Source organism: Phacochoerus africanus, chromosome X (genome assembly GCF_016906955.1).
Source record: "Phacochoerus africanus isolate WHEZ1 chromosome X, ROS_Pafr_v1, whole genome shotgun sequence".
Classification (NCBI taxonomy): domain Eukaryota; kingdom Metazoa; phylum Chordata; class Mammalia; order Artiodactyla; family Suidae; genus Phacochoerus; species Phacochoerus africanus.
The window spans coordinates 8476082-8492700 of record NC_062560.1 but is presented as its reverse complement, the minus strand read 5'-3'; the positions used below and the strand labels follow the sequence as shown (position 1 = coordinate 8492700).

General features: G+C 51.5%; 1 protein-coding gene across 1 annotated transcript in view; it reads right to left on the bottom strand.

The window, feature by feature from the left end:
- The window catches only part of SHROOM2 (shroom family member 2), a 151359-nt gene that overhangs the window by 53626 nt on the left and 81114 nt on the right, over window positions 1-16619 (bottom strand). The window contains 3 exon segments of the mRNA XM_047765116.1: window positions 1412-3139; window positions 3141-3654; window positions 9215-9346. Of these exon segments, the coding sequence (XP_047621072.1) occupies window positions 1412-3139; window positions 3141-3654; window positions 9215-9346 (2374 nt within the window).

The window sequence follows — 16619 nt, the reverse complement described above, 5'->3', positions numbered from 1 at the left end:
CACGTCCCCTTCTGGGCAGGAAGCAGAGCTCCTCCACGAGGGCTGTAAAAGTGTGGGACACACTGGCCAAAACACCCTCATCAAATCAGATCCAGCTGGTGACAGCTCACGGCAGCCAGCCTCAAGCCCCGGTCTCGGAGTCTGGGAGGCAAGCATGGAATTCACAGAAGTCTCTCGGCCAGGGCAGGAACACACACTCGCAGTGTTTGCAGCCTCTGGGCACCAGGAGGCCACACAGAAACCAGCAGCTCTCTTCACGCCCATTCATTACTGTGCAACAAACTGATTACTCGTTCTTTTTAAAAGAAACTCTATCTGATGCTGCAGGACTTTTCTTTGAAATACATACATGCAGCATTAAGGGGCAGAGAAATCAGAGAAAAGAGGGAGACGGCATACACTTTGAGGTATGGGTCCAAATATATAGGTGTTTTTATTTCATATTTTTTTTAGTGGCCACACCTGCAGCATACGAAGGTTCCCAGGCCAGGGATTTAATGTGAGCTGCAGCTACAGAAACGCTCAATCTTTTAACCCACTGTGCTTGGATAGGGATTGAACCAATGCCTCCACAGCAACCTGAGCCACTACAATCAGATTCTTAACCCACTGTGCCAGAGCAGAAACTGCGATATGTGGGGTTTTAGAAAGCTTCAAGTCAACTTTTGCTATCAAAACTCCTACTTAAAAAAAAACCACAGGAGTTCCTGTTGTGGCACAGTGGTTAACAAATCTGACTAGGAACCATGAGGTTGCGGGTTCGATCCCTGGCCTTGCTCAGTGGGTTAAGGATCGGGCGTTGCTGTGAGCTGTGGTGTAGGTCGCAGATGCATCTCGGATCCCATGTTGCTGTGGCTGTGGTGTAGGCTGGCCGCTACAGCTCCGATTCGACCCCTAGCCTGGGAACCTCCATACGCCATGGGAGCGGCCCTAGAAATGGCAAAAAGACAAAAAAAAAAGTATTTGACAAAAAAAATCCACGAAATATACTAAAAATATTAAGTGATATATATCAGTGTTTGAAAAGTGTCTATCATACATTGTCTTAGGCCTTTTGGCAAAGCACCTCTTTTCATTTCAGAGGAGAACTCAGCATTTTCTATTATTTCCCCCAATTTCCTCCCTTCATATTAAGCAGAAGCTAATCAAAGAGAAAGGCAGCCAAAACAAGAACTGACAATGAGGCTGGGAACTCCAGATGTGGGTGAAACCAGGACACTTGCCGTTGTCATGAATGTATCAGCTTTGTCCCCAGGCACCTTTCACACAAGCTGATACCAGAAGAGCTGGTGCCCGGAAACACCCAGACAGCTGGACACAAGTGACACCGACACTGGGCCATTCTGGGGTGTCCTATGTGCCCTACGATGGGGTCAGGGCAGCTCTGTCCTGCTCATGGCAGGATGCTTACCTGCTTGTAGAGGTCCGTGGAGGGCGAGGACCTGGACCTTTCATGGATGTACGGTGGCCTCTCCTGTTGGTCCAGACCCGCTTCCAGGATGTCATCTGCAGAGTGGTACCTCCCGGCGCTCCTGGCTTCCGGGGCTTTCCTCTGTTCCCTCCACGAGGCTTGATACTCAGCAAATGTTCCAAGTCTCTGAGGGGGGCCCGCTCTTCCCGCCCTTCCCCCGTTCCCGGGTCCCGCTGTCCGTGGCCTCTCAGGCTTTTCCTTGGGGAACCCACAGGGCCCCGGCCTCCGCCCGGGCAGCTGGCCAGTGGGCTTGCTGGTTTCCTCAAAAAACTTCCACCTGTCGGCAAACGTGCGCACGGTCTCATCGGGAGGTCCAGGGTACTGGCGCGGGGGGTCGTCCCCCGCGAGCCCCACCTCGTTCATCTTCTCGGGCTCGGAGTACGACTTCAGCTTCTGCGCGGCCGTGAAGCGCCTGCGGCCTCTGATGCGTGGGGCGGGCAGCGCGCCGCCACCACTGGTAGCGCACGACGGCGGCCTAGCCGGAGCCACCTCCCGGACGCGGGGGCCGGTGTCTGGGTTTACGTGACTGGGCTCCAAGTCGCGGCGCCTAAATGACGTGGCCCTCAGGACGCGGGCCTGAGCCTCCTTCAGGTGGTCCTTGTAGGAGCTGGTGACGGTGGCTTCCGGGGCGGTCCCCGCACCCCCCGCCTGGTGCGCCCCCCAGCCACGCACCTCGGCCTCTTCCTCCTCCTCCTCCTCCTCCTCGGCCCCGGGGCCGGCCAGCGTGGCCGTGCTCCTGCTCTTCTGCAGCCTGGCTCGCCGCACCTGGATCTCGTTCCTCAGGGTGGTGGCGAACCGGTCACTTCTTCGCATTGGCTTGCCCGCCGGGGCCTCGGGTGCCAGCCTCTCCGCGGCGCCATCAAAGCCGGGCTCGGGCCGGCGCGCCCCTTCCCGGGTCAGCGAGTGCAGCATGGGTGTCTGCAGGGGACAGATCTCGCCGCCACCCTGCTCGGCCCACGTGAAGTCACCTGCCACCTTCTTCAGGCTGGCTTTGTCCAAGAGGCTGCCGCTGGGCAGTTCCGTGGCTCCGGCCGCCCTGTCCGCTGGCGCGGCCCTCCCTCTCTGCCGGGCGCCCGGCGCCTCCTCGAACCCGGGCGTGTAGGAGCGCGGCTGCGCGTCCGGGGCACCTCCCTGGAGACAACGCCTGGAGGTCACGCAGTAGTAGCGGCTCTGCGCGCCATCATCGCCCTTCTGGTCGGCAGCGCTGGGCCACCTGACCTGAGTGGGGCTGTCATCCCGGAATCCCTCCGCAGGGGGCTGCTCCCTGAGCCATGTGGTGGCTCTGGGCCCCTCGCGGCAGAAGGGGCTCTCGTCGCTGGAGTGGCGTGGGTGCTGGCACCTGTAGGAAGCCTGCGGGCAGCGCACGTCCGTGCTGGACAGGGAGGCCTGAAGCCGGCTGGGTGCGCCACTGTCGCAGGGTGGCCATCCATAGTCCAGGTACGCACCGGGCACCCAGCCTGAGCCCCCAGCTCTTCTCGCATCGTTTGCGGGCCCGGGTCTCTGCAAGTGCTCGGCTGCTTCCGGTCTCCAGTCGCCATGGGCCTGAGCGCCCACCAGGCCAGGAAAGTGCTGAGAGGTGGCCGCCTCTGCGAATGGAGGGCCCTGGGTCTTCTCGTGGCTCTTGGTGGCAGCGAAGCTGTCACGGCGGAGAGGGGGAGGGGGTGGGGGGAGGGGACGAAGGGGCTTTTTTCTTCTCGGGAACATACCAGACTGGCCCAAAAGTGGACCTTCCAGAAGCAGCCAGCTTGGGCTCAGCGCTGTTCTCAGGCCTGGGGCTTCTGCTGCTATCACAGGGGACCCTGGGTGGGAAGCATCCAAGCCTCTCCTCCACGCCCTGCGGGTCCCCGGCAGTCAGGCCCTGCTGGCCGCCGCCCGCCGCGGAGGCCTCCCAAAGGCCCACTTTGTAGAGAATGTTCTCGGCGGAGGAGGCGTCTGCCTTGGGCAGGGTGTGGTCCGGCGTGCTGGAGCTGGTGGAAAAGGAGCCGTAGGCCGAGTCCCGCTTGCTCGGGCCGCCCAGGTGGTCGATGCTGCTGTTGGACTTGGCAGCCGAGAGGCGCCCGGAGGGGGAGGACTGGGCAGGCTGGTCCAGGCTGTCCACGCTCCCCAGGGAGCTGAAGTGGCCAGAGGCGCGCTGCAGATTCGTCTGCTCCCATGCGCTGCCGGACAGGTCCTGGGAGGAAGAGCTGGAAAAGGAGAAAAACCACAGGCAACGGCGGGCGTTAGAGTCGAGTTGCAGCAAAGGGACAAGAGTCACAAGGCAGGCGGACGCAGCGGGCCCCAGGCGGAGGCATCAACGCGGGCGCTGACAACCGTTCTGCAGCAGGGTCACTGGACGCAGCACATCTAAATTCCTATATTTCAAAGAGCAGCTTTCTCAGATTCAGACTCTGAAAACAAACTCATGGTTCCCACAGGGGAAAGCTGGGGGGCGGGGGGAGTATTAATTAGGATTGGGGGATTAACATATACCCGCTACTATATATAAAATAGCTAATCATCAAGGACCTCCTGTATGGCACAGGGAACTCTACTCAGCAATGGGGAATAACCTAAATAAAAAGAATGGATATATGTGCAACTGGATCACTTCGCTCTACACCTGAAACTAACACAACATTGTAAGCAACTGTATTCCAATATAAAATAAAAATTACAATAAATTAGGAACAAAAAATCTCAAAAAAATAAATAAAATAAATACCTCTTCCTAAACAGACACCTGCAATGACATGTAGTAGGTTTCTCACCTCAGCACCCACCCCAAGGCTGGCTGAAGTCCACAGCAGACAGCAGCGGGCCCTACCCACGTCAACACCTTTTCTGTTGCCAGTTAAGGTGGGTGGATGGCGACCTGCACCCCATGAGCTAAGAACGGCTTTTAGATTTAGTGGGAGGAGGGGAGCAGGATCAAAAAGTATTTCCTGATCTGTGAGAATTATATGAAATGCAAATTTCAGGGCTCGCAAATAAAGTCTGATGGGAACTCCTACCTGGCTGTTTACACACAGTGTGGAGCTGCTCCCAAGACAGAGCTGAGTAGCTTCCACAGGCACTGGCCTGAAATACGATCAGGAGTCCCTTACAGAACAAGTTTGCAGACCCTGGTTTAGTGCAAGAAATGGTTCTTACGATGCACGGCTGACACTCAAAACGCAACCAAAAGACAATGATGTTTAGGAGTTCCCGTTGTAGCTCAGCAGCAACGAACCTGACTAGTAACAAATCCTACTGGTATCGATGAGAATGAGGGTTCGATCCCTGGCCTCACTCAGTGGGTCAAGGATCTGGCATTGCCATTGGCTGTGGTATGGGTCGCAGACGCGTCTCGGATCCCCGAGTTGCTGTGGCTGTGGTGTAGGCTGGCAGCTGCAGGACCAATTCGCCCCCTCGCCTGGGAACCTCCATATGCTGCAGGTGCGGCCCTAAAAAGGCAAAAAATAAAATAATTTTAAAAATTTTTGTAAAGATTGATGTTCAAATTAAAAAGCTGAGTGATAACATTCCTTGTCCAAACCCCAATACTGCAGTACAGGCGTACCTCATCTTGCTGCGGTTTGTGGTTACTGAACTTTTTACCAATCGAAGGTCTGCGGCAATCCTGCATCAGAGCAGGTCTATCGGTGCCATTTTCCCAACACCATTTGCTCACTCTGTGTATCTGTGTCACTTTTTTTTTTTCCTTTTGAGGCCACACCTGTGGCATATGGAAATTCCCTGGCATATGGAATTCCACAGCCACAACAACCCTGGATCCAAGCTGCATCTGTGACCTACACTGCAGCTAGAGCAACACAGGATTCTTAACCCACTGAGAGAGACCAGGGATTGAACTTGAATCCTCATGGATACTAGCTGGGTTCTTAATCTGCTGAGCCACTGGGGAAACTCCGCATTTTAAAAATTATTGCAATATTTCACATTTTTTCATTATTGTTCTCTTCCTTATGGTGATCTGTGATCACTCATCTTTGGTGTTACTATTGCGAAAAAGATAAATTTACTGAAAGCTCAAGCGATGATGAGCCCTTTTCAGCAATTAAGTATTCTTAAATTAAGGCACGTACATTTATTTTTAGACATAATACTGGATACTTAAAGCTCTCAAAGGTGAAACTATTTCTCCAGGCATGCTAAGTGTTTTCATTAAAGCTCAAGGAAGCTCTAACCCTCATGCCTCAAGAAAAAACAATGTGGCCACTTGGGATTTAAGGAGAATCAGGATGAGAAAGAAAAATGTGTGACCAGGGCAAGGAGGTGATGACAACCTGGGTTCCACATCATGTCCTCAGGGGACAGACCAGGTACTCTTTCCAGAAACGGAGCACATCCGGGTCCATCCCGTCACCAAGATTCCTGCACAGATTGTTCCAGGAGATCGTAGCTCCAAGCGCGTATAAATAAAGCTGGGCACTGTTTCCACAAGGCATAGATGTTGTTTTAATCAAGAAACTGCCAGGAGTTCCTGTAGTGGCCCAGCGGAAACATCTAGCATCCGTGAGGACTAAGTACGATCCCTGGCCTCGCTAGAGGGGGTTAAGGACCTGAGCTGTGTCACAGATGAAGCTCGGATCATGTGTTGCTGTGCCTATGGCATAGGTTGGTGGCTACAGGTCCGATTTGACCCCTAGTCTGGGATCTTCCATATACCACGAGTGCACCTCTTCAAAAAGAAAAAAAAAGAAAGAAAAGAAAGAAAAAGAAACTGACAAATGGATTTAATGGAGATTCTATTAGATTAAGTTGCTCCGATAATGAAACGTAAAAGAGCACACTTTTTACTGCAGTTTTTACCACTTGGATGAGCATCTGGTTTTTCAAAAATACCCTGGGCTGCAAATATTCTAATCTCACATGGCTTTCAATAGGTAATACTGGGTTGAAGATGTTTTTCCTACACATGATGTAAGCACTTTACTTTGCAAATTTGCAACAGACCAGGATTTTCTGAGAGCCAAAAATTGATTTTGAGGTAGCTGCATTGGCGCCAAACCCACGCAGACATGCATATCCCGTAGATATGCATGCACACATGTGCACACAGATACACATATACTCTCACACGTGCACTTGCAGACACCCCAAAGGCACACTACTTGCTGTTACTATCATCCTTCTACCAGACTAGTGAAGACACGGCCACTAAGTCTAGGTGACTGTCAGCACACTGTGACCGGCAGGAACAGCTCCACGCCAGCTCCCTCATGGTGCTGCCACATGTTTGCCTGGCATTAGCCACTGTGTCCGTGAAATGTGGGCTGCAGGTAAGCCAGGTGGACCGTCACTCCCCCTCCCACCGGCTCACAATTCTCATGTTCTCTGTTTCACAGTCATCCAGAAACCAGCATCTACTTAGGATAAAAACTCTCAAAAAATGGGTACAGAAGGAACGTACCTCAACATACTAAAGGTCATATGTGGAGTTCCCATTGTGGCTCAGTAGAAACTCCTAGAACTCAATGAATTCGGTCAAGTCATAGTATATAAAATTAATATACGGAAATCTGTGGTATTTCCAGATACTAAGAGCAAACTTTCAGAAAGAGAAATTAAGGAGATAACCACGTCTACTATCACATCAAAAAGAATAAAAGACCTAGGAATAAATCGAACTAAGGAGGTTGAAGACTTGTACTCAGAAAACAGCAAGACACTGAATTAAAAAAAAAAAAAATGAAGATGGCATACATGGATGGAAAGACAGACCATGTTCATAGATTAGAAGACTGTTGTTCAAATGACCATGCTACCCAAGGCAATCTACAGATTCAATGCAATCCCTATCAAAAAACCAAGGGCAGGAGTTCCCGCTGTGGCACAACAGGATTAGTAGTGTCTTGGGAGCACTGGGATGCAGATTCAATCCCCAGCCCAGCACAGTGGGTTAAGGATCCAGCATTGCTGCAGCTGCAGCTGAGGTCACAACTGCAGCACGGATCTGACCCCTGCCCTGGGAACTCCCTATGCCGTGAGGCAACCAAAAAAGAAAAAGAAAAACAAAAATCAAGGGCATTTTTCACAGAGCTAAAATAATTGAAAATTTGTATGGAAACAGGAAAGACCCTGCACAAGCAAACAAACAAAAAAAAAATCTGAAAGAACAGAGCTGGAGGAATCATCTTCCTTGACTCGATTATGCTACAAAACTACCATCATCAAAATAGTGTGGCACGGGGGGGGGGGGGGACAGACACATAGATCAATGGAACAGAATGTAGAGAGCCCAGAAGTAAATCCACACACTTATGGTCAATTAATCTACTACAAAGGAAGCAAAAATATACAATGGAGAAAAGACAGTCTCTTCAGTAACTGGTGCTGGGAAAACTAGACAGCTACATGTACAAGAATGAAATGAGAACACTCTCTAACATCATATGCAAAAGTAAACTCAAAATGGATCAAAGACCTAAATGTAATAAGACCAAATACTATAAAACTCCTAGAGAAAAACAAAGACAGAACGCTCTTTGACATAAGTTATAGGAGTATTTTTTGGGATTCGTCTCTGAAGGCAAAGGAAACAAAAGCAAAAATACACAAATGGGGCCTAATTAAAACCAAAGGCTTTTTCAGAGGGAAAGAAAGCAACAAAATAAAAAGACAACCTACTGAGTGGGAAAAATATTTGCAAATGATATGACCAAGGAGTTAATATGCAAACTATATCAACAGTTCATACATCTCAGTATCAAAAACACAAATAACCTGATGTAAAAATGGGCAGATCTGAATACGCCTTTTTCCAGAGGAGGCATAGACGGCCCATGAAAAGCCGCTCCACATCGCTAATCAGAGAAATGCAAATCAAAACCACAATGAGGTATCACCTCACACCTGTCAGAAAGGTTATCCTCAAAAAGAACATAACAAATGCTGAAGAGGGTATCGAGAAAAGGGAACCCTTGGGCACTGTTGGTGAGAAAGTAAGAATGGTCCTCAAAAGGCTAAAACTAGAACCACCACATGAACCCGCAACCCCACTCCCGGGCGTATAGCCAAAGAAAACGGGAACACGTATTCAAAAAGATACACACAACTCCATGTTCACAGCAGCATTATTTACAATCGTTAATATATGCAAGCGACACAAGTGTCCATCAACAGACGAATGGATAAAGAATATAGATACACATATCTTGCTATATATCTTAGTGTATACATACAAACACACACACTCACACAGGTGCATGCAAAATGGAATACTGCTCACTCATTAAAAAAAAAGATTGAAATGTTGCTAGCTGTATTAACGTGGATGGATCTGGAAGGTATTATTATGTTCAGTGAAGTAAGTCAGACAGAGAAAGACACATCCTGTATAGTATCACTTTTATGTGCAAACTAAAAAATACATAAATGAATGTAACAGAACAGAAACAGACTCACAGGTACAGAGAACAAACTAATGGTGACCAGTGGGCAGCGGGAAGGGGAGGAGGGCACGATAGGGGGAGATGAGCACAAACTACTCTGTATCAAATTAGCTGCAAGGACATCTTACACAGCACAGGGAACAGAGCCCAACTGTTCTAGTAACTACGAATGGAGGATAATCTATAAAAATTTTGGATCACGTTATACACCTGCAACTCCTATAATATTGTAGAGTAACTACACCTCGACAAAAAATACTTACGTAAAATAACTTCAGAAAGGTCCTAGGACAGCAAGGCAGGGAGGTCACGAGTGTCACGGGATGTGGACCCAGCCTCCCACCCCAGCGGGGCAGGACGGAGCACCTACCTGGCGTGGTGCCGGCCGGGCCAGGCAGGGCAGGTGCTGCTGGAGGAGAGCGGGGAGGTGGACGACTCGGGGTGGCCGTCGGAGAACTTGGTGGCATGCCAGGAGTGCGGCCTCCAGCTCAGCTCGTTCCTCCTGAAAGAGGCGCAGACAGCTCAGGAACTTCACACCCAGGACAGCTTCAGGCCAGGACAGGAGCAAGAGGCGGAAAAAGTCCACCGGATTTACGGCACGGCCTTCGGGGGCTGCCGCTGGGTCCGGACACCAGCCCGCCCTGGAGGTATTTGCTCCTGGACAACTTCCCTCACCGCAGAGTGAGCCTCACGGGCTCCAAAGTGAAGCAGCCCTTAGGCTGCCAAACTTATTCCAAGTCCAAAAATACACCCCATCCCCGCCCCCACAAGCCCACAGAGGAAACTTGTCTTTTCCGAGTCAGTGCGACTCTGCACAGGCCCCTGGCCTCCTTGAGGAGAAGCCACTGGCTGGGGAAGGGCTCGGCGGCTCCCCCCCCCAGCTGGGTCCCACAGAGCTTCCACTGCGCTTCCATTTATCCACTCCCTGAGCGAAATCAACACGGATACCCCGGAGTGCACGGGGACTAGGGCACACCTGCTCCTCTGAGCCTCCCAGGGGGTGTGAGGTCACCTGAGGGTCCCCCCGCATCATAGGAACCACCACGCCCTAAACTGCGAGGCTCCCGCCAGGGCTCTGGACGTGGCAGGGGCCTTCCTGCCCCCTCTATACCGCCCCGCCATCCGCGGGTGGTTTCTTAGGGCTTTAGCCGCTCCTGCCCAGGGGGGCTGAGGCGTGCCCAGCTGGGAAGCCCTAGAGCTGCTGCAGGATCGTCACAGAGCCTCCAGGAGAAAGCTGCCAAGTGAGGAGACCGGCCACGCTCGCCTCTCCTCTTCCTTCAACTTAGGACAGAACTGCCCGCCCCCCGGGGACACTTTACAGCCGCATCAAGATCGGAGAAGGAGCACCATTAGGCCTCCGGCATTCTGCCAAAAGGCAAAAATCTTAAAATTATACAATAAAGGAGTTCCTGTCGTGGCGCAGTGGAAACGAATCCGACTAGGAACCATGAGGTTGCGGGTTCGATCCCTGGCCTCGCTCCGTGGGTTAAGGATCCAGTGTTGCCGTGAGCGGATGCGGGTCGCAGACGTGGCTCGGATCTGACATGGCTACGGCTGTGGTGTAGACTGGCAGCTACAGCTCTGATTTGACCCCTAGCCTGGGAACCTCCATATGCCGCGGGTTCGGCCCTAAAAAGACCAAAAAAAAAAATTATACAATAAAGCATATTAAAGAAAACCCCTGAAGCCTTTATAACATAAGCCTTCAGATAATTACGGAGGAAAAGTACATGGATGGCAAAATGTGGAACGTGTTGCCTTTATGGTGGTTTCCCATGACCGAGAGCATAAAACAGATGAATTCATCACATCACAAAAGTAAAGGGATCGTAAAACCAAGACTGTACCTCATAGAGTTTCTCAAAATCCTCATAAGGAAAGTTCGGGCCACGTGAATTTCATTTTCAGATGGCTTTTTCTGTGCTATAATATCCATGACTTCTTTCATCTTCCTTTATAGTTAGTTAATGAAGGCAATAAACTAGACTGAAAACTGCAGACAAAAGGGCAAAAAAAGGCTTGGACACTGTGGCAATATATGTCAACCCTATACTTGGCATGAGCGGGGAATGAGCTGGTTTACTGTGGCAGCCTCGCTCTGTGCGTAGAATGTTTAAAATACAGGCGGACCTCAGAGATATCTGCGTTGGGTTGCAGACCATCACAATAAAGGGAGGATTTTTTTAGACAAGAAAGAGAGCTAGTGACATGAATTTTTTGGTCTCCCAGTGCACATAAAATTTATGTTTCCACTATCCTACAGTCTATGATGGGAGTTGTGCAACAGCATCATGTCTAAAAACAATGTACAGACAACTTAAAAATACTTTCTTGCATAGTATGAGAAAAAGAATGTGTATATATATATATGACTGGGTCATTTTGCTGTACAGCAGAAATTGGCTCAACATGGTAAATCAATTACACTTTAATAAAATTTTTAAATACTTTCTTGCTAAAAAATACTAACCATCTGAGCCTTCAGTGAGTCCTAGCAGTAACAGTAACAGTAAATCAAAGACCACAGATGACAGATACCATAACAAATACAATCAAAAGTTTGAAATACTGTGAAAATTACCAAAATGTGACACAGAGGCACCAAATGAGCAAATACTGCCAGAAAAAGGCACCCACAGACTTGCTTGACACAGGAGTGCCCCAGCCTTCAGCTTGTTAAAAAGCACAGGGTGTGTAAAATACAATTAAGTGAAGTACAGTACAAGGTATGCCTGTATACAGACAGGGGCTTGCACTCTGAGAAGATACAGTCCACAGTTATGGTACGAACCATGGCTTTGAAAAAAAAAAATGAAAACACCGTGGAAAGGGGTGCGCCTGCAAGCTCTAAGTGAGGAATCACAGCTCCTGGGGACAGAGAAATTTTCCTAAAATCTATGTGCTTTTGTTAGGTCCTCGGACTTTCCTAGATCACAATGAATGTATCTGGGAACTGTGGGGGCGTTAGGTGGTTTCTGTTCGTCAGCCCCTCTGATGCCCTGAAACAGCTGGGTCTGTGCTGATAACATGGGGGCAATCTGGCTAAGCGCTGGTCTGTCGGTCACAGACCTGCTACGACACTGGACAGAAAACCGCTGTGGGGCGGGGGAGGGTTAGGACGTAATGCTCTGGCGCCACCTAGTGTTCCCAGGTGGAACGGAAACGACAGGGCCGCTTTAAATCCTTATTTCAACAAGACTCATCTGTTTCTTCTCACACCTGAGATTCCTTCCACTCAGGTGGCTTCAAACCACCCGCCTCCCGGAAGTGTGGGCCCGCGAGGCGTGCAGAGGCCACAGGATGTGCCAAACCAGGCGCGCAAGACGCCCCGCCGTAAGGGCCTCGGGGAACTCGGAGCACCCGGTACCGGGTGCGGAGTTCAGCACCCTGCCTGCTCGCGGGGCTGGAAGGGACGCGCACACAGCAGGCACTGGAGCCGTCCCCGCCCGGGGCGATGCCTGCTACGTGCAACCGTGGGCCCAGGCCCACCACCCCCGGGGACACACAGCCCCTGGTGGACAGCAAACGCAAATGGGCCAGAGGGCTGTGAAAGGGAGCCCCCTGCGCAGGCAAGGAGCAGACTGGGGAGCCCGATCACGAAGCCCCTTCCGGAGGGAGGAGCAGGGAGGGCGGCCTCCGGCCCTACCAACAGCCGGCAGGGGCCTACGGAGCCGCTCCAGAGGCTGGAGGGAGGGAGGGAGGGCGGGCGCGGAGGGAGCCGGCTCCGCCCAGCCCGAAGGCCCGCGCAGCTCGGCCCTAAGGTGCCCTGGGCAGTGCCGCGGTGCAGGGCAGAGTGGGCAGGGGGGCGCCGGGGACGGCCGTGACCGAAGAGAGCGGGGGTGGGGGTGCTGACCCCTCCCGGCGCAATCCCAGCAGCTGCAGAAACTACAGCGGCGGAGGCCAAGCCAAGTCACGCCCGCCGGAGGCTACCCTCCCGACCGACGGCGGTCAGCCCAGGGCGGGGGAGGAAATCCTGTTGATGCAAATGGCTAGTGCTGCTGGGACAGCTTAGAGAATAGGCGTATTGTATGACGCACGGGACGTTTAAAAATTAAAAGGCCAAGATGACAAAATAAACCATAACCTAAAGATGACCACGAATAATACCTCTGCATGTCTTTCTACCTGTTTCACACAGTGGGGAGCGTCCTGCAGGCCCGGGGGCGGCGCCTTCCCTCAGCAGCCCACCTGGTTTGGTGAGCATGTCTCCATGTCACCGTCACTCTTCTAATATGTAAATTTTTTTTTCTTCTTTTTTTTTTTTAGGGCCGCGCTCGTGGTCCATGAAAGCTCTCTGGCGAGGGGTTCGTTCCATTGGAGCCACAGCTGCTGGCCTAAGTCACAGCAAACAACGTGGGATCCGGGCCACGTCTGCGACCTACACCCCAGTTCATGGTAACGCGGGATCCTTACCCCACGGAGTGAGACCAAGGATCAAACCTGCATCCTCATGGTTACAGTCGGGCTCATTTCCGCGGCATCACAACAGGAACTCTAAAATGTCATTTTTAATCGTGCATAATACTCCTTTTGTAAAATACTGAAAAGCGATGGTGTTGATGACACTGGGTTTTTCGGTTTCCAAACGAAATTATTCATCCTAATGAAGGGTCCCCTGAAATCATTCCCACAAGCTGCACACCAAAATTAGTCCAAATTTTCCTCAATTTTTAGAAGTAACTTTATATGCTAGGTGGTATTTTTTTTAAGTAAGGAGTTTAGATCACAAATACAAAAAAAAATGCTAGGGTATCACTGATAATTAAGAACAGATCTAGATATCTGAAATTCATTTTTAAAAGAATTACTAAAATAAGTGCTCCAATGAAATGTTTATCATTCACAGAAAGAGAATTCCCTACTCCCTTCAAAAAAAAAAAAATCATATGAATGCAGGGTTATTTTCCTAAGCTTTCCAAACGCAACAAACAAGTACTGCCTCATAAAATAAACACAGTGAGGTCAGTCCGACAGCGGCAGACCTTCAGGCTGGGAAGCCAATGAGAAGGGAAGGGCCCCCATGGCTGGACTCCGTGGTGGGGGGCACGCACCAAGGGTGCTGCCTCAGGAAAACAAAATCAACAGTGATGCTCTGGGGTCACCTCAGAGGGAAGTGAATGGGGGCCGGGGCGGGGTTGCAGATAAAAGCCTGGCTGGGAAGCACCGCAAATGCCCCCCCTTCCCCCACCCACCCCCCCACCCTCCGTGAGTCCTGGGGATGACAGGAGCAAGCTTCGGGCATAAGGGCAGCCCTCAGACCTTAGGGAAGGAGGGGGGTGCAGAGGCCCCAAGGAACAGTCCCACAACAGACACAGTCTCAGGAGATGCTGAGGCTGAAGAAAAGCGACAACTGTGGACACCCGCCTTATTCTCCAAAAATACAGAGCACAAAATAAAGCCTCGCCCTGAGCTGCCGCTTCCTTCCTGCTCCATCCAGCCTCTGGAGGACTAGGTCCTCACCAGCCTCTCCCCACTCCTTGTCTCACTACCTCCCACCACACCCATCTCCCTGTCGCTCAGCTCTGGCTCCTGCTCTCCCTCCAGAACCCTCGGCTGCTCCCCGCTGCCATGGAGTTATTTCCCCAACCTGTCCAAACGCAGCAAACAGGTGCCATGGAGTGAAGTCCACGCCCTCAGTCCCGTGACTGCCCTCCCTGGGCCAGGAGCATGGGCACCGCCGGGCACAGGCTGCGATGGCCCAAGTCCTCCTGGTCACTCAGAGGCGAGCTCAGGTCTGGGGTGTGCTGCGCTAGGCTGAGCTGCCTTCGCCCCTCGTCCCCTCCTCCCACCTCTTTAGGAGGCCCTGGTATCGTGATCAAAGCTGGAGAGCCCTCCCTCCCTCCCTTCCTTCCTTCCATCAGAGCCACCACTCGTTAGAGCTTTTCCAGTCCCTGACAATCAGCCCACGCAGCCGCCAGCTCCTAGAGAGCAGGACCTCACAGCATCATGTTAGCCACGTGGCTGGAGGGATTCTAACACGCGTTACATGAATGTATAAACACGCAGGTCACCGCACGCGCTACGTGGCAGAGTTCTTTTCCCCGGCAGCGACATGACAACACAATGCCGTGGGTGGTGACATCACGCTTGATAAAACAGGATACGAGTCCAGTCTTTCCTGCCTTTATACACGAGAATGAAGGTAAAAATTCCCACATGACCCAAGTAGCTGAAACAGATACAAGACATCAAAGCAGCACTTTAAACAAATGCCAGAGCCGAGTGGCAGCATTCACACGGGATGAAAGCATCGGGGTTCCTCTCCAGGAGGCTGGGCACCCCTTATCTGTGCCAGAGCAAAGGCAAGTGCACACGTGTCTCAGGCCCCGCTGCTCCCCGGGTGCATTAGCAGAAAAGACTGCCTAGAAATATCACACCATGAACGCAGGCAGAACTGGGGCAGACTCAAGTGACTTGGCTTTTTTTCTATTAACTTTTTTTGGGGGGGGGCATAACTATCTCACCCAGTACTACCAGCACTAAAAAGCCTTGGTCCAAACCACCCCTATTCACAGTCCGTATTCCCAGCAGCTCAACACACAGTTTAGTTCAACTCGATGTTTTCAGACCGACACCAACGCAACTTCCTGGCTACATTTCAACAGAATGGATTTTTGGGCCAAGACACTTAACTGTGCAAGCATTAATATAACTAAGAGTCAGGAGGCCCTAAAGAGTAGCCTCAGAGCTGGGGAGTCTTATACATAAGAGTTTAGAAACAGGAATTCCTGTCGTGGCACAGGGGAAACGAATCCAACTAGGAACCATGAGGTTTCGGGTTCAACCCCTGGCCTTGCTCTGTGGGTTAAGGATCCGGCATTGCCATGAGCGGTGGTGCAGGTCACAAATGCAGCTCAGATCTGGCATTGCTGTGGCTGTGGTGTGGGCTGGCAACTGGAGCTCTATTTTGACCCCAAGCCTGGGAACCTCCATATGCCGTGGGTGCAGCCCTGGAAAAGACAAAAAAAAATAAATAAAAGAGAATAGGAACAAAAATAGGGGAAGCAAGCATTCTCTGCCAGTCTTAACATATTTTATAAACATCACTCACACACCCTGCAGTGCAAACAAAATTTTTACTTTTCACCACTCTCTTCTTGGCTTAGACTAGGAACCGTCTCATGTAATTAGAGATTCATCGGATTAAACTGTTTACGCCACACAGTAAATCTAAATCTGAAAAGAAGCAACCTTTCACCCGAAAACCCCATTCCGATCTAGGTGGGTGTTTTCCCTCCAGATTTTATTTAATAAAACCAGGAATGGACAACAGCCCCAACGAGTCCGTGTCTGACCAGCACAAACCTCCGAGTCGACTGTTTGAACAAATAGGCTCAGCAGCAAACAGCCATCATCGCCCACGCGTGCAACCTAGAAACCCTCTCGGAAACTGGAGCAAAGAACCTCAGATCACCCTCCACAAGCACGCGTGTTCACCAACACTCATCCGCGTCCCCACCAACACACACACACCCTCCAGCTGGAACTCCTGGTTTCTGCCCCCCCAGGGGGCAGGGGCAGGAGAGGGGGAGGGGAGGGGAGGGGAGGGGGAGGGAGGAACCTGTGGACGTCCTAGCTGCCCCCTCTCCTCTTGCCGCTTCAAGAACATCCACGCTCATGGATGCTGGGGCCACGCACGGAGCCCCCCTGTTCCAGGGCAGCTCCAAGGAGCCGGCAGCAGAGGGGAGCGCAGCAGGGTGTCGGCTTGGTGCAGAACTCACAGCACCCTCTGTGACATCCAGAAACCCACGCCAACTGCAAGACAAGTGCTCAGA